Below are 19,125 nucleotides of genomic sequence, written 5' to 3'. Positions count from 1 at the left end.
TCCAGTTCATAAAGGTGACAGAAATTTCCACAAAAATCTGAAAAAATAGTTCTCATTTGTGTGTGTGTGTGTGGGGGGGGGGGGGGGGGGGCGGTTACAAATACATAAATACTCAAGAGAGACTGTTCTCTAACTCATTCATTTCCTGAAGTTATTCTAAATCTTACTGATATGTAATAATGTTGCAGAATGTAGTTTTTGCTATAAAGTAGGATAGAGAATCACTTTACATTCAAAATTTTTGAGTGACTCTTACTTGAAATCTGAAATCTGTATAGTTACTCTGAAATGGAACTGCTTTAGATGCACTATTGATTATTTCAATAAAATAATCTCATGAGCAATATCCTATCATTTGGCTGGAGGCAATAATTATTTTCCTATTGAAGCACAGCTAGGATCTTAGTGTAAAAACTTTCACTCTGACCAGCTGCATGGGAAAGACTAGACCGAATTATAGATTTAGAACACTTAAAATGCCATTAAGCAGATATGAAACCAAGGTGGAGAGAGAACACTCTACTGAGTACCAGGACTCATTGGGCTACTGGGAAATCATCCAACTGATGAAACAGCCAAAGTAGAAGGATTGATCATATGTCAGGGCAAGAACAAGCTTTCACAAGTAGCGAACAAGAGTCAAATGGGCAAACCAGCAGTGGCGAACTTCTTGTAAGTAAGTAAGTAAGTAAGTAAGTAAATAAATAAATAATATTTGCAAGAGTAAGTGTAGTACATCAACTATCAACAGACAATTTCTTCCTCTGATCCGTTGGCAATGTCATCAACCAAGTTGTCGAGTGTGACTTTCAGTCAAATATATTGGAATTAGGTCAGTTTTATTTGCGTCAACAAGATGATGACCCTCAACATATGTTGTGATTTGTTCTCTATGTCAAATGACATTATAGTGTTAAATGTTTTCTTCAAGTAATTGTCAGCAGCGGCTGTGTGTCAGAAAACATGTGACACTTGGCTATATCAGAACACTTTATTAATTTGCTACCAGTTTTGATGAGTGACCATCACCTGGCACCCAAATCAATATTAAAAAACAGAAATGATGGCAAAACCTCAATGTACAAGGTTACATTAACATACATAATGTAACTTAGAAAAATTGGCTCATGCAAGTCGCGCATCAATCGTGTTGAACAATCTGTCAAATTCATGAATAGTAATACAAGAGAGTAATTCTTCCATGTCAGAAACCTTCCTCAGGCACACACAAAACATCAAACTAGGCATATGTAGTTGGGACCTCCCATGAGTAGCCAGCATGTATGTAGCATCGAATATAACACTGCAAATGATATAAATCATGACACACACGCACAAATAATTTTATGATGACAGACAACAATAATTATAGTGATTACAGTACAGTCATAAGTAACATTTGTACAAAAATCACAATCATAAAAATTTTTACAATTTATATATGGACAGCACAATGTACTATCTGTTTAACAGGCATTATGTGATGACAACATGGAAAAAAAAGTAACCTGTGACAAAAGTCGTTGAAATACAATTAAAACAAAAGTGCCAAATTCTGAGTACAGCGAGTACACATCCCAAGAAGGTGACTCGAGAACAAATGATAAAGATTAATGTTCCTAATATATTACTGAGAAGCTACATCACCTTCACCATAAGAAGAAACTAACCAGGGTTAAACAATACAGGGTACACAATGTTAAAATTCAGTAGCTTAAAAAGGGTATACCTTGGAGAAAGTGTATACAAGACCCGCCAATTAAAGCATTACTTCATGTCATATGTGAGGCTAAAATAATATAGCACATGACCTCTAGTTTACAGTCAAACATGAATTATATGGTATACATTTCTGAAGAGGGACCAGTACACAATGTCAAAATGTAAGAGATTAAATGGGAACAGCAGACAAACAGCAAATGAGCTTATAAAAGTTACAAAAAAACATGGAAGTTAAGGTCATTTGGTTTAGGTACATGAACATTGTACTGACTGGGGTAAAGTGTATGACAAGGAAAAGGATAACTGAAGTAGTGGATTTTTTTGGGAAGTGGCTGTAAATTAAAAAATAAAAAATAAATTTCAATCATTACAACTTGTTAATGCTCTTAAATAACTAATAGACAGTGTTCTGCTATGATAATGATGGGGAACCATCACAGCCGAGACAAAAATACCTTACTGCAGTAAACAATACAGCTATCATAAATTAATCTTATTAAGCAGTATAAGCGTATCATCTCATATTTTCCCAGAGGCGTATGAAGGGGTAATATAACTTATCAATGTGAACCATATATAATGGTATCAGAATAATATATAACAAAAAGAAAATTATCAAGAAAACTGAGTTACCATGCATACATGATAACACACTAACTTGAATAATCACAAAGTAATCCTGTTAAATACACTCATGGTAAAAAAAAAAAAAAAACCACTTTGAATGACTATAGATAGGGTGTTCATATTCATTAGTATGTTCTGCACAAATGATTAGCATTTCAGTCACCTCAGTTCAGCATATGTCCTGTAGCCTTGTAAGCACACAGTCCACTATTGTCTCTGATGACTTTTCCATGCGTGATAGCATCGATGTGTATAAGGCACAAATAGCGTCCTGTGGTGTAACCAACGATGCCGCATTCACCTGGTTCGAAAGTTCGTCTGTTGTTGTAGACATTGGGTCACAGTGCTGTATCTATCTTGTCACCGTATCTTACACATTTTCGATTGGCAAGAAGTCTGGTGATCTGGCTGGCCAGGGCAAAAGGCTGACTTCTTTTAACATCAGGAAGGCATGTGTTCGTGCAGCAACATGTGGCTGCTCATTGACTTGATGAAAAATGGAACCTGGGGTGTTGTGCAGGAAGGGTATGACTACGGGTAACAGGATGTCATTCACATAGGTCACACTGGTCACATTTCCCTGAACAGGCACCAGATGTGATTTGTGGTTGTACCCAATAGTGCTCCACACCATAAGACCATGAGTTGGCACTGTATATCTTATGTGAATGCAGCCATTGTGATGCTGCTATCCCTGCAAGCAGCGAACAAAAATGCGGCCACCATTTTCAAATGAACAGAACCCAAATTCGTCCAAAAACATCAGATGCCATTCCTGTCCCCAGTGATGCTGTTCAATACACCATTGCCATCTAGCATGTTTCTGCATATTTGTGGATGATGCACACACAACCCATGCCATAATAAGTGGTGACTGACTGCCACGCCTGGTATAGGGGTAAACTTTAGGGGAAGATGAGTGATATACAATATTTACTAGAACCAAGAGGGAACAATAAGATTGTAAGGCCAAGTACAAAGTGCTCACGTTAAAAAGGGTGTAAGTCAGGGATGTAGTCTTTGGCCTCTACTGTTCAGTCTATATATTGAAGAAGCAACAAGGGAAATAAAAGAGAGGTTCAAGAATGGAATTAAAATTCAAGGTGAAAGGATATCAGCGAGAAGATTCACTGATGACGTTTCTATCCTCAGTGAAAGTGAGAGGAATTACAGGATCTATTTAATGGAAGAAAAAGTCTAAGTAGTGCAGAATATGGATTGAGAGGAAATCAAAGAAAGAAAAAGTGATGTGAAGTAGCAGAAATGAGAAACAGTGAAATACTTAACCTCAAAATTGGTGATCATGAAGTAGATGAAGTTAAGGAATTCTGCTACCTAGGCAGTAAAATATGGTTGGAGCATGGAGTATATAAAAAACAGACTAGCACAGACAAAAAGAGCAGTCCTGGCCAAGAGAATTGAAGGAAGAAATTCCTGAGAATATACATTTGGACCACAGCATTGTATAGTAGTAAAACATGGACTGCAGGAAAACTGGAACAGAAGAAAATCAAAGCATTTGAGATGTGGTGCTACAAAAGAATGTTGAAAATTAGGTGAACTGGTAAGTAAGGAATGAGGAGGCTCTCTCCAGAATCGGAGATGAAAGAAATATATAGAAAACGCTGTCAAGACGAAGGGACAAGATGATACAAAATGTGTTAAGACATCAGGGAATAACTTCCATCATAATTAGAGGGAGCTATAGGGGGTTAAAACTGTAGAGGAAGTCAGAGATTGGAATACAGCCAGCAAGTAACTGAGGACATAGGTCGCAAGTGCTACATGAAGATGAAAAGGGTGGCACAGGAGAGGAATTTGTGGTGGGCTGCATCAAACCAGACAGAAGACTGACGATTCAAAAAAAGGGATAATTAGGTGTTGTACGTTATATAAAAAATTTTTACCCCCACACTAATAATTGGCTATATTGACTGTTTATTTTTTGTATCATGAAGATCTAGTTACTTTCCAATTAGCATATCCATTACAGAGCTGTCTCCTACTCATCAGCATCTCCAAACCCCCATTCTCCTCCCACTCCTCATTCTTGAACATTTTAACCCCCCACCCCTGACAACAAGGTCTGTTCATGTCTCAGTTTCCTTACTTCAGTTGGCTTATAATACAGGTGGTGCAAGTTTTAAGATAATTCTTCATGTCATTTTTATCTTTGTTTTTATATTGGTTTACTTTTTGGCCTTTCTGTTAAGGCATTGTGACCTTATATCATTATGACAGATCACTGCATGTCAATTGTGATATGTGTTATTCAGGTTGGTCCATTACCATGTGTGTGTGTTACCCTTTACGCATTAAAATTTTTAATTTATTTATTTATTTATTTATTTTTATCAACTTACTTATAGATTTGACTCCAATACTATTATATAAGGTTCATATTCATAAAGTATATTACCTCTTCTGTCCCCACTGGGAAAATTTGATATTTTGTATTACCAGGTGTACCGGTATGAAATGAGCGTTAAGATAAAAATGTGTCGATAGAGAACATTTGTTGTAAACGAGCCTTAATTTTTTTTGTTTTGTATGACATCTGTCAAAGATATTTAGTATACATCAAGTCATGGAACAAACATCATCATATGTTTTCATTGTGTTAAGAATGTCGAATTTTGTACCAGAAAGTGATGATTTGCAGAAAGCATTAATTTTTTGTTTTCATTTAAAAAAAAAAGTTTTGCAGAGTCGCATCGAATAATTGTCGAGGCATATGGTGATCATGCTCTGTCAGAAGCAACATGCAAAAGATGGTTTCAATGGTTCAGAAATAATGATTCTGTTGAAAGATCGTAGAAGACCATCAAAAAAGTTTGAAGACGCCGAATTGCAAGCAATATTGGATGAAGATGATTCTTTGAGTCAGAAGCAGATGGCAGCAATGCTAAATGTTGCACAACAAACAATTTCTGACCATTTGAAAGCTATGGGAAAGATCCAAAAGTGTGGAAAATGGGTGCCACATGAATTGAATGCAAGGCAGATGGAACACCGAAAAACCATTTGTCACATTTTGCTTCAAAGACATGAAAGAAAATCAATGTTGCATTGAATTGTTACTGGCGATGAAAAATGAATTTATTTTAAGAATCATGGGTTAATCCGGGACAACCATCAACATCGACTGCAAAACCAGATTGATTCAGCAAGAAGACAATGCTCTGTGTTTGGTGGGATCAGAAAGGTGTGGTGTATCATGAGCTTCTAAAACCCGGTGAAACTGTGAATACTAATTGCTACAGACAACAAATAATCAATTTGAACCATGCATTGTTCGAAAAAGACCAGAATGGGCCAGAAGATGTGGCAAAGTAATTTTTTTACACAACAATGCACCTGCACACAAAGCAAAACAGGATACAATCAAAACACTTGGCTGGGAGCTGCTACCCCACCCGCAGTATTCACCAGGCTTGGCCCCTTCCGACTACCATTTATTTTCATCAATGGGACACACACTGGCTGAAGATGACTTCGATTCCTATGAAGAAGTCAAGGATTGGGTGTCTGATTGGTTTGCTTCAAAAGATGAACATATCTATTGGCGTGGTGTCCACAAATTGCCAAAAAGGTGGTCAAAATGTATAGAAAGCAAAGGTCAGTACTCTGAATAAAATGTTTTTACTTTTCAATTCAAAATTAGTGTTTCATTTTCGCAAAAAAACGCTAATATCATACCAGTACACCTGGTAAACTATTAAACAGGATTACTTTGTGATTATTCAGGCTTGTGTGTTATCATGCATGTGTGGTAACTCTTTGTTTTCTTGATAATTTTAATGTTATGTATTATTCTGATACCATTATATATGGTTCACATTGATAAGGTATATCACTCCTTCATTACCCTCTGGAAAAATATGAGATGTTACACTTAAACTGCTTAATAGGATTGCTTTGTGATGGCTGATGGTTTATTGCAGTTAAGGTGTTTTTGTCTCTGCTGTGATGGTTTCCCATCATTATTATTACTCTTCTTCTGTAATAATACTCATGAATGTGACAGCTCATGTAATTTTATGGTTCAACATGATTGACATCTGACTTGCATGAGCCAATTTTTCGAAGTTACATTTTGTATTTGTGGTGTTTTACACATTGGCATTTTGTCGTCACTTCTGTTTTTTAACATTGATGCTGGTGCCAGATGATGGCCACTGACTGAAACAAGTAACAAATTAATAAAGTGTTCTAATGCAGCCATGTGTCATGAGTTTCCTTTACAGTGTTAGATAGACTTCTTGTTTCTTTTCTTTTCTTTTTCCTTTTTCTTTTCCTTTTCCTTTTCCTTTTCCTTTTTCTTTTTGAATCATCGACCTACACATATAAAGATAAGAATGTTTTAGTAGTGAAGTAGAATTTTTTTGTAAAGACTATTTTAGTTAGAGAGTAATATCTTGCACGAGTAACATTTTAATGTTCTAACAAGTAACCTAACACTTTTTGTTATTTAGCCTCTTTTGTCCGATATACATTTTTATAGTAACCTAACTGCTAGGTGCAGTAATTATATAATAAGCCATTCACATTAGTAACAAGGAGATGAATATTTTAAGTTTTGTACAGTTTAGTATGCCATTCAAACCCATTGTTAAAAGTTGCCTGGTCTGACTTTTGTTACTTTCTCCATGCTGCTCCCTGCATCTCCACAGCTGTGTACAGAATTCATGATTAGCTGTTTCAGTAGCATGTGGAGCAGCTACTCATTAACATATCTGATTTTTTTCATAAACTGGCTATAAATGTTGCATGTTATAATTTTAGGATTATAACAGTTGTTTTTTTATATAAAGATTATTTCTTTGTTCACCATCTCAGTCACATAGTTCTGTTATTTTTCCTGTTCCTGTTAACATACTACAATTAATAGTTAATCACCACTGACAAACCACTCCTTGTCCAATGATTAGGTTTGCAACTGTGAGGAATGCTGTTGAATGGCCATTCACTAGCAGCTATAGGATGGATTAGGTTAGAATTTGCAGGAGTTTTATGGGTCAGAGGGACAACCTTTCTCACCCTCCTAAATAATGAAATTAATGGAATGAAAAAATTGTTTTGTGGTGCCAGTTCCTTAGCACTTTTGTCCCTAACCTGGGACGGGACTAGGACAGGCAGTGTTTGCTTTGCGTGGACAGTATTGGTGGAGGGGATGAATGGAAAGGGGGAGAGGTCACTTCAGGATTAATTTGTTTGTTTGTTTGTGTGTGTGTGTGGGGGGGGGGGGGGGGGGCGGAGAGAGAGAGAGAGAGAGAGAGAGAGAGAGAGAGAGAGAGAGAGAGAGAGAGACACTAAATGCACTTGCTCATATTCAGCAAGGACACTGGTGAGTGTGCTGTGAGTGCTCTAATCTCATTATCTTCAATATTTGACTGCTCTGACCTATCAATTAGATATTGTGTCATATTCACTACAGTGATCATTTCACACTGGATTCACTTAATATAAGAACTGTTACAGAAAACTGCTCATGTGAATGAGTGGCAACAGTATTGGTGGAGGGGATGAATGGAAAGGGGGAGAGGTCACTTCAGGATTAATTTGTTTGTTTGTGTGTGTGTGTGGGGGGGGGGGGGGGGGGGCAATTATACCATGTTCCTGAAAAAAGTTCTCTGTATTCCCTCAGTCTCACATCATCATCATCATCATCATCATCATCATCATCATCATTTGTGTTATTTCTTCAGGTTTGCATCACTCCTTATTATCCTTTTGTAACAAGTCACTTCCTGGTCATATCTGTGCGCCCTTAGTTCCTTTGGCCATTGTTGTAAAGTGTCTATCATTTCCAAGTTGTGGAGTTAATTATGCCCCGTGATAAACAGTATTAATATTCCTATACAGAGAATTTGCAAAGTATTCATTCTCAGCAAGTCTGGCAGATTAGTCAGCAGGGAATTGTTTGGTTAAACGAGGCCTTAGATCAGAACATTGAGCTGTAGGTGGTGGTAGATAAGTGCTGGACTTTGTGCTGTTTTTGAGTGATTTTCCATGTTGACTGTGAACTGCATTCTTGTTTTGTTGTTATGGTAACTATTAATGACAGTTGTCAATAACCAGTTTAAGACAATGTATTGAACGGTTAATGGTGAACATTCTATAGTCCAGTGGTCAGACTTTGGAGCATTTCCTGTGAAATTTAGCCCTGTCTTGTGGGTCAAAGCGAGGCTGGCAACTCTTAGTGCCATTGATTTGGTAATGTAGCAGTGCAGGCAATTAACCCGAATCTGTCAGTAAACATTACCAATTAAATTTGTGGAGTAAAATGTTGTGTGTCATTTGTCTCATATGCCACATATCATCAAGTATACATGGATTCAGACCATGACAAGTCCAAATTAGCACCCGTCACATAACCTCCAAAGAGCAGATAATAGAAATCTTTCATTTTCTCTGTGTTGTTGTTTCGTTTTCGGTGCATTCTGTTTTTAATCATCTTGAAACTGAATCCGATTTTTTAAATACTTTTTGAAGATCACATCATAAGTTTTGAGAAAGTAACATAATATGAACTCAATTTTTGAAAACTTGTCTTCTTGTGTTGATGATCTTCTCGTAAAGAGAGAGGTCTGCATCAAAGCAGCCTGTTAAATCACTGAATGGGAATATGGTACATATTTTTGTGGAGGTTATTCAGGTGCAGTTTATAGACAGATAAATCTATTTCCAAGAGTGAATAAATAAATGTTTGGTTGTGAGAAGCCTTAAGGAAAGCTTGTGTTTTGCCCACTCGAGCAGGTGTGTTGTATTAGAAAAATATTTATTGTAAGCTTCTCTTAGGGAAGTTTCACTTCAGCATACCAATTTTCGGTTGTTGTCCTACCAATTGTAGGGTGACTGTAATTTTGTACTCATTTACAGTGTGAGAAAGTGCACGATGCTTGGTTTAGGCTCCTCACACTTAATACGTTACACTTTGTTTATAAATGAAATTGACATAGGTGTGTTCTGTCACGTAATGATACTGAATACTAATTGCCACCTATCAGAATTAATAGTATATATTGAGAACTTCTAACACACTATCTTTCTAGGTTAGTGTGGTTTTACTTAAGGAAAAGCTTAATGGTGTGATCTCTTAACTGTAATGTACTGGTAAATGCAGCAGACATTCTGTGAGTGTGTAGCAGCTGTTGATGGACATCTAGAATGACTTGGAATTTTAGAGTAGGCTGTGGATTTGACCACATTTCAGATCTGTGGTTGACAGTGACTGAATATAGAGCAAGACATGACACTATTATCTCTTCCACCACTGCAGACATTAGTAAACTGTTAACACTTGAAACAGTATAATAAGTAATACACTGTTGTTGCTTATCTTTTGTGGAAGTCTGAAAATTCATTTTTAGAGTTCAGTTTACTGATTTTCCTCCACTCACATTTTCTAGTTCATATCTACATCTACAGCTACATACATATTCCACAAGCTGCCACACAGTGTGTGGCGAAGGGTACCACCACTACTAGTTGTTTCCTTTCTTGCTCCACTCATAGATAGAGCAAGGAAAAAACAACTGTCTATACACTGATGAACCAAAACATTATGACCACCTGCTTAATGACTTGTTCCTCTGTCTTTGGAACAAAATACATCACTGATTCTGCATATCGGGGATCCGACAGTTTGTTCTAGATCTACATCCACATAGAGACTCCACAAGCCACCATAAGGTGCATGGTGGAGGTACCCTGTACCACTACTTGTCATTTCCTTTCCTGTTCCATTCGCAAATAGAGCAAGTGTAAGACGACTGTCTGTACGCCTTCGTATTAGCCCTAAATTCTCATATCACATGTGCTTGGCCCGTATGTGTGGTGTATGTTGGTGGGAGCAGAATTGTTTGGAAGTCACCTTCAAATGCCAGTTCTCTAAATTTTCTCAATAGTGTTTTCTGTAAAGAATGCCACCTTGCCTCCAGGGATTCCCATTTGAGTTCCCGAAGCATCTCCGTAACACTCACATGTTGTTCAAACATACTGTTAACAACCCAGCAGCCCATCTCTGAATTGCTTCGAAGTCTTGTTTTTTCAATCCGACCTGATAAGGATCCCAAGCACATGAGCAGTACTCAAGAATAGGTTGCACCAGTGTCCTATATGCAGCCTCCATTACAGATGAACCGCTCTTTCCTAAAATTCTCCCAATAAACCAAAGTCAACCATTTGCCTTCCCTACCACAGTTCTCAATGCTCGTTCCACCTCATATTGCTTTGCAACGTAACACCCAGATATTTAAACTGCTTGACTGTATCAAACTGGATACTAGTAATACTGTATCTGAACATTACAGGTTTGTTCTTCCTACTCATCACACCAACTGGAAAGTTTCTCTAAGTCATCTTGTAATTTCCTTCACTCACTCAACTTTGACATCTTACTGTACACCGTGGCATCATTATCAAACAGCTGCAGACTGCTGCCCACCCTGTCCGCCAAATCATTTATGTATATAGAGAACAACAGTGGTGCCATCACGCTTCCCTGGGGCACTCCTGACAGTACCCTTGTCTCTGAAGATCACTCGCCATCAAGGACAACATACTGGGTTCTATTATTTAAGAAATCTTAGAGCCACTCACTTATCTGTGAACTTATTCCATATGCTCATACCTTTATTAACAGCCTGCAGTGGGGTACCGTCTCAAAGGCTTTCCAGAAATATAGAAATATGGAATCTGCCTGTTGCTCTTCACCCTTCATCCATAGTTCTCAGTATATCATGTGAGAAAAGGGCAAGCTGAGTTTCGCATGAGTGATACTTTCTAAAACCGTGCTGATTTGTGGACATAAGCTGCTTAGCCTCAAGAAAGTTTATTATATTCAATCTGAGAACGTGTTCAAGGATTCTGCAGCAAATAGAAGTTATGTAATTTTGCGGGTCCGTTCTTTTACTTTTCTTGTATACTGGATTCACCTGCACTTTTTTCCAGTCACTCGGGACTTTTTGCTGGGTGAGAGATTCACGATAAGTGCAGCCTTTCTAAAATAGAACTGGGATTCCATCCGGACCTGGTGATTTATTTGTTTTCAAATCTTTCAGCTGCTTCTCTATGCCAAGTATGCTTATTTATATGTCGTCCATACAGGAGTCTGCCCGATGGTCAAATGTGAAATGTTTGTACGGTTGTTGGTAGGTTTATGGAGGTATGTGGTATTATTGTCTATACACAGACCGTGTAATTTGTGTAAATAATGGACTGCTGATTTATGTATATAGTGATAGTGCTCGATAGTGACCCAGATGGGTTCCATAGGATTTACATCAGGCAAATTTGGTCACTGAGCCATCAACATTAGTTCACTATAATGTCTCTAAAACCACTGTAGCACAGTTCTGGCTCTGAGACACAGCCAGTTACGCTACTGAAAGATGACATCAAGCATGAAGGGACGCATGTGGTTTTCAACTCAGTGTGTCTTCAATTACTACCATAGTTTCCATGCCAGTGCAGGAGAATATCTCCCATAGCATACTGCTGCTCCCAGCAGCCTGCATCCATGGTGCACTGCATGTTTCAAGCCACTGTTCACCTCTGTGATGGCATTTGTAGAGAAGACCATTGACCTAGTGCAGCAAAAATGTGATTCACTTGAAGGTCTGACATGTTTCCACTGACTGACAGTTGAATTCTGAAGGTCCCGTGCTCACTGTAATCATAATTGATGATGTCGTTTGGTCAACATGTGGCCATGTAGGGATGGTTTGCTGCAGAGATCCATGTTCAACAATGTATGATGGATGAACAATGTGCTCTGAATCACTTGGGTGTGCACCAGCAGTGTGCTCTTTCAGCAGAGATGCCACAGATCATCATCTATCCTACTTTACAGAGCAGATGAGCCTCCAAACCCCACATTCTGTGAAGAGTCGTGGATGTCCAACCATTTAGCACCTAGGGGTAGTTTCACTGTCTTTTTACCTCTTTTTGATGCTCACAATGGTAGTATGTTAACATTCAACTAGCTTCGCTGTTTTAGAAATGCTCGTTCGCCAGCTCTGCATAATAATAAGCCCTTTGCCAAAGTCACTTATGTCAGTGGATATCCCCATTTGCAGCCCATACCTTTGCTAGGATGACCCCCTGTCCACGTCTACTCTGCTTATGTAGTTTTGTTAATGTGTCTCATGCCCACAGTGCTACCAGGTGACATCCAAAATTACGATGGGCAAGTAGTCATACTGTTTTGGCTTACCAGTGTATACCTCCATATGAGCTGTAATTTCTCTTGTGTTGTCTTTGTTGTCCACGCAGAATGTATGTTGGCGGCTATAGGATCGTTCTGCAGTCAGCTTCAGATGCCATTTCTCTAAATTTTTTCAATAGTGTTCCTGAAAAAGAATGTTGCCTGCCCATCACAGATCCCCATTAGAGTTTCTGAAGCACCTCCGTAACACCTGCATGTTGTTAAGATCTATCAGTACCAAATCTAGCAGCCCGCCCCTGAATTGCTGTAATGTCTTTCTTTAATCTGACCTGATGTGGATCCTAAACACTCAATCAATACTCAAGAATAGACTGCACTAGCATCCTATATGTGGTCTCCGTTTTAGGTGAACCACATTTTCCCAAAATTCTCCCAGTAAATTGAAGTCAATCATTCGGCTTCCCTACCACAATCCTCATTCCTCACATGCTCATTCCATTTCATATTGCTTTGCAGTGTTAAACCCAGATATTTAAATGATGTGACTGTGTCAAGCAGGACACTACTAATGTTGTTATCAAACATTATTGGTTTGTTTTTCCTACTCATCCACATTAACTTAAATTTTTTCTGCATTTAAAGCTACTGCCATTCATCATGCAACTAGAAATTTTCTCGACGTAATTTTGTATTCTCCTACAGTCACTCATCTTTAACACCTTCCCATACACCATATAATCATCTGCAAACAACTGCTGATTGCTGCCCCTCTGTCCACCATACCATTTATGTGTATAGAAAACAATAGGACTACTATCACACTTCACTGGGGGCACTCCTGACAATATCCTTATCTCTGATGAACACTAGCCATTGAGGACTACATAATGGGTTCTATTACTTCAGAAATCTTGCAGTCACTCACATGTCTGTAAACCTATTCCATATGCTCGTCCCTTCATTGACAGTCTGCAGTGGTGTACCATGTCAAATGCTTTTCAGAAATTTAGACATGTGGAATCTTCATGCTGCCCTTCATCCATAGTTTGCAGTCTATCATGTGAGACAACAGCAAGCAGAGTTTCACATGAGTTATGTTTTCGAAAATCATGCTGATTCAGGGACAGAAGTTCATCGGTCTCTAGGAAATTTATTACATCCAAATTCAGAACGTGTTCCAGAATTCTGCAGCAAACCAGTGTTAAAGATATTGGTCTGTAATTTTTTCAGATGTGTTCTTTTACCCTTCTTACATATAGGAGTCACCTGCACTTTTTTCCACTCACTAGGGACATTGCACTGGGCAAGAGATTCACGATAAATGTGAGCTAAATAAGGGGCCAATGCCTTTTGCACTGGGCAAGAGATTCACGATAAATGTGAGCTAAGTAAGGGGCCAATGCCATAGAGTACTCTTTGTGAAAGTGAACAGGGATTCCTTCCAGACCTGGTGACTTATTTGTTTTCAACTCTTTCAGTTGTTTCTCTACACTAGGGATGCACTATTTCTTCTGTCTGTAGGTCATTTTGCAAATAGTTTTGTTAATGTTAATAATGATAAGATCGGAAATGCTAAATATTTATTTTACTTCATTCTTATAGCTGTAGTCTCTGAGGGTGACACTCCGTTTTTACCCTTACTATTATTTTTTCCTGACAAAATTTGTTGACATATTAAAGTTTCTTTCTCTTTTCTTATGTTCTGTTGTATTGGGGTAAATGTAAATTTGTAAGACATGTTTAATATTTATTTCTTGCCTTTAATGTCCATCCTCTTGTAATGCGGATCATATGTTTTCTGCACACTGCTTGTTCATAACTGTTTGAACTTCAGATGGCTCATTAGTCTGCATTCATCCAACTTTTGTAGGTCAATTTCCTTATTAAATCGGACAATAAGTATATGTTTTTTTTTCTTTTGAATATCTGAAATAATCATACTATTGCTCAACTTGTAGAAGACAAGTTCGTATAAATGGTCAGTAGAGGATGCTCTTGAGCTGTGACATCACTGTCATTTTAAAAATGTTTTGTTGGTATTCTTTTTTTTTTAAGTGAAAATATGGAAATGTCAAAGTAAGGTTTTTATTGTATTTTCCAATTTTTGCAAAGGCCTAACTCAACAACAGTGGCTGGAGTTATTCAACTTTTGGTAATAACTGGGTTGTACCAGTTTGTTTGGGGAAAGGCTCAACGGCCTTAACAGGTGCAACAGCTTGGATTTATTTGTGCAAATCATGAAATGAGTATCAGTCAACTGTTCAGATGTTCTGAGAGAAAATGAAACTGACAAAATTAGTTCTTGCACATAGAACATCCGAGAAAGTTTTCGTTTGTTTCTGTGGTTGCACTGGACGTGTTGTGACCATTGCTTGCAGGAACAGTTAATGCTGGACAGTATGTGACAATTTGTCTGCTACGAGTCATTAGTGAAATTGTGAAAAACAGGGAAAGGCAGGTAATTATTTATTGTGACAGTGCCAGCTGTCATTCGGCATGTCAAAAAGTTGGTTCTTTGACAGAGAAAAATTCAGAATGATTGTCTCTTTTGCCCTGATTAATCTGTTTTATCAACTTAAGACTCCTCCTCGTTGGATGTGGTAAAAAAAAAAAAATGCAGGGATTGTGATTTTCATCACTATGAGAAGCTGTACAATCCTCCTAGCCTTGTTGATGTACCAGTATCAACATTGCAGTGGAAAAAATTGTCCAGATTTGGTTTGAATATGTGTAGAAATGTATAAATTTTGAAGGCAAATGTTCTGAGAAATCATAAAATGATTTGCACTGAAAAGTATTTCCCTTTCATTGTTTTTGCAAGTACTTGTAAGTCTCTCCTCATAATGGCATTAATTTCTTATGCTTTGATGTGTACGCCATGAACAACTGACATGCAGGTGTCACTTGGATATGCACTGACCTGTCTCCAGAATGCAAAGTATTTCGTGAAGGAGGAGGCTATCATTAAATGAGTAAACCATATTTGGTTTGAGTACATTTTATAAATTTTAAGACAGTGGTTTATATTATGTCAGACCTCCTCAGATGTGGACACTCTGATTCACTCAATGGATGGTCTTTGCGGTAAAGGCACTTATATGCTCATTCTAGCCTTAGGGGTTCACATGTTTTTGGATCTCAGTTATCCTATTTTATGAGGCCATTGGCATGAAGTGAAAGAATCTTAATTCTGTAAATCATTCAGTTGCCAGAACTGTGATGTGACTATGACATCTGATTTGGGTTGAATGAGGATTGTGAAACAGTTTCTATCATTAAAGACACAGCAGTTGATGAATTTACTTTACTGTGAATTATTCTGGCATTACTGCAGTATTTTTAAGTTGGTTTGAATAATATAGTGGAAAATAGAGGATGTAATAATGACAGTATTGTGAAAAGGATAGATTGCTACCCGTCACATAGTGGAAACGTTGAGTCTCAAACAGGCACAACAAACTTATTACTGGGCACGTGCATATGGCTGGGTTTGGAAGGCAACATGTAGAACGCAGGAAAGGAGAGAGAGAAAAGGATGGAGACTGGGTAATGTAGTCTTCTAATGCTCCTCTTCTTTCCTGTGTTCTACATTCCACTTTCCAAACTGCACTGCATGCTCATGTGTTACTAGTCTGTCGGTTGTACCTGTCTGCGACTCAACATCTCTGCTATATGGTGAGTAACAATCTATCTTCTTCACAGTATTAGTTTGAATAAATTGTGACATAGCCATTTATGTTCTGTAACAATAGACCAGGGTTAATTTTGTCCTCATCTGACCACTTCAAAATTTTACTGTTGATCTTCAGAAATTTTTATCTGATGAAATTTATTTATTTTACCTTTTTATTTTACTGACACTGTATTTGCTGAAATATAAACAGTGAAGAGAAGGCACACAGCAGAATTGGGCGTGTTAATGAAATGCAGTTCTTTGGGCTCATTTCTCAATTATGAAGCATAAATAACGTGGTACTGGGTAAGTTTCAGGAGTAAAGATTACCAGTTGCTGTATAGTCAAGGCGCTGAGGTGTACCCAAGCACAGAAGCAACTTTGAAAAGGTTACTGAGCTCTTGCTATTGGACAATGTCTTGGAAAACTAGTGTGCATGCCCCCCCTCCCCCGCCGCCCCCCCCCCCCTCCCACACACACACACACACCTGCATTATTCCAACTGACAGTGTTTTCCCTACAGGGAGACATTATTTTAGTAATAGCTTCATTTGTTTTACCATCTCATACATGTACTGTGTATAATCTTTACTTTGACTAATATGTAAATTGTTGTTGATTAACCTGAATGTGAGGGAGCAACATTAACTTCTTTTATGATATTAACACAAATTTAACTTTTTTTCAGTGAGTGCTGCTCCCAAGGAATTTCAAGCTCAGAGCCCTAACACGGCTGTGAAAATTTCCAAAAATAAGAGGAAGAAAATGAAGAAAAAAGCTCGAAGGCAGGCAGAATTGGAGAGGGAAATAGAAAAGTATGAATTAATAGAAAACAAGTCTGTTGACAAGAGTGCTGGATATGTTGAACTTGAGGGTGATAGCAATGGGCATAGTGCTAATGAATGTGAAGAAGAACTAACTGCAATTCAGGAGACATCTGTGGACGATGTTATTAAGAGTTTGTCACAGTTGACTCTCGAAGATAGGATATCACCAGCTCGGTCAAATATTATGATAGTGGAAGACTGTGCTATTCTTGATCCCAGGCGAGCTGTTGTCACTGAGGTACCATGTCCTGAACCTCAGGTGAAACAGCCTTCGTATCCCGAGGAGCCCTCGAACTTGACAGCTGAGAAGCCGGTGGAAGGGTGTGCTGATCAGAAGACAAGTAAGTTCTCTCTTCTAGATATCAGCATTATGATAGATTGTGCAACTACTCTGGAAAAATGTGCAACTTATTGCAGAAAGAAACAGGTCATTGCTGCAAAAAATCAAGTTAAACTGTTCTTAATACAAAAAATTACATAATGTTATAAAATGTAATGTGAGGCTGATATTTAACAGAAAGGCTATGGTTATTATTATTATTATTATTATTACTATTATTACTATTATTATTATTATTATTATTATCATCATCATCATCATCATCATCATCATCATCATCATCATCCTTATCATCATCATCATCATAAATAATTCTGGCCATATTAACTTTTAAGATCCAGTATCTCTTTGAACCCTTAGATATGGATAAAAATAAAATCTGGAGGTGAGCACATACCCTGGTATATGAACACTGCTCCCTTCCCATAAAAAATGGAGGCTCAATATTTTCTAGGATTTTCTAGCAGATACCATGGTATGCAAACTCTGGATCATGTCAAAGGTCCTAGGTAGTGATGTCCTTGAACATCATTGTACCTACAGAGATCTCATGTCATCACCTTTGAATGCAAAGGTGGGCTACCTCTCAAGGCTCTCTGATTATTGAACATGTTTCTTTATGCGAAGCTGTCGCCAACAACCTGCATAAAAGCAAGCTGTAACATTACATATTAAAACAGGTTGCCACCCTAATTAGGCATTCTTGCGTGAAGCAAAATGATAAAGCAGAAGGCAGTGCTAAGGTTAACCTAATCTTCCTTGTCACACCCACTAAACTCTTTCCTTATATCTGTTCACACTGCAGCACAGTTACCTAACCTTGCAGATAAATGTGCTACTAACTAGTAAGCCAGATAAGCAAATGGCCAATGAGATATTAAACAGCAATATATTTCTCTCAACAACACATACATTAAATGAAGTAGATGCAACAGTTTATAAAACCAAATACCAACACACATGAAACTAGTAGCAGTACTGAACAGGGAAAAGCTTGAAATGATTCTGAATTTAAATCAGGGGTCTACTAATGATCATACTCCGTTACTTCATTGCTTAGCACAGGGTCTCTATGCCTATGCACTGTGCATTAACCAACTTGCATTGGAATAGATAACACAGTAAACGGTTCTTTCCTAAACTCAATTTGAAGCAATTAAACAGAATGCAAATCTAACTACACTGGTTCTGAAGGAGCTTTTGCATTGCTTCATTAACTAAGTAGCCTAGTACATGAGGACCCTTAAACTTTCATGGTTTGGAGAACCATGCTCATTAAGAAAACTACACCAGTATGTATGAGAAATTGTAAGTATCCTTATTATTAATTAAGTGAGCAAACAAACTATAACTCTTTAAATAACAATGTTCTTTCATAAGCAGTCTTTTGACCTAATCAAAAGTGTAATTGCCTGAGCAAATGACAACATAACATTAAATTGAAGTTTAACCACTTTCTCATAATAAATTAGGACATGTGGAATTAAATTCATTATGATAGGATTTCTGTCCACGTTTGTGATTTGGTATAATCATGGGTGTAAGATAGTTTTTCTAGTAACACCATGATGATTATTAAAATAAACAAAATTTTGCAAATACCTGCTCCATTTACAGAGTGCCAAATATAAACAATTTAGTGGAAGGCTGGTGGGACTGGTGGCATAATTTTGCAGTGGCTATTAACCTAGCAGTGATGCAATCATAGCAATGCTGTTGGACTCGGCCCATAACTACTGCCCTTAAGCTCTTCTGGCCTAAAAAC

General features: G+C 37.8%; 1 protein-coding gene across 6 annotated transcripts in view; it reads left to right on the top strand.

Moving 5' to 3' along the window:
• LOC126297438 (SRSF protein kinase 3-like) overlaps window positions 1-19,125 on the top strand; it is a 367,448-nt gene that overhangs the window by 223,846 nt on the left and 124,477 nt on the right. For all 6 annotated transcript variants that reach the window (XM_049988286.1, XM_049988284.1, XM_049988287.1 and 3 more), the window contains one exon: window positions 16,882-17,361. In XM_049988286.1, the coding sequence (XP_049844243.1) occupies window positions 16,882-17,361 (480 nt within the window). The remainder of the gene's footprint in view (window positions 1-16,881; window positions 17,362-19,125) is intronic.

Source organism: Schistocerca gregaria, chromosome X, assembly GCF_023897955.1.
Source record: "Schistocerca gregaria isolate iqSchGreg1 chromosome X, iqSchGreg1.2, whole genome shotgun sequence".
Classification (NCBI taxonomy): domain Eukaryota; kingdom Metazoa; phylum Arthropoda; class Insecta; order Orthoptera; family Acrididae; genus Schistocerca; species Schistocerca gregaria.
Note: the sequence above shows the minus strand (reverse complement) of the source record. Positions and strands in the feature narration are given on the sequence as shown.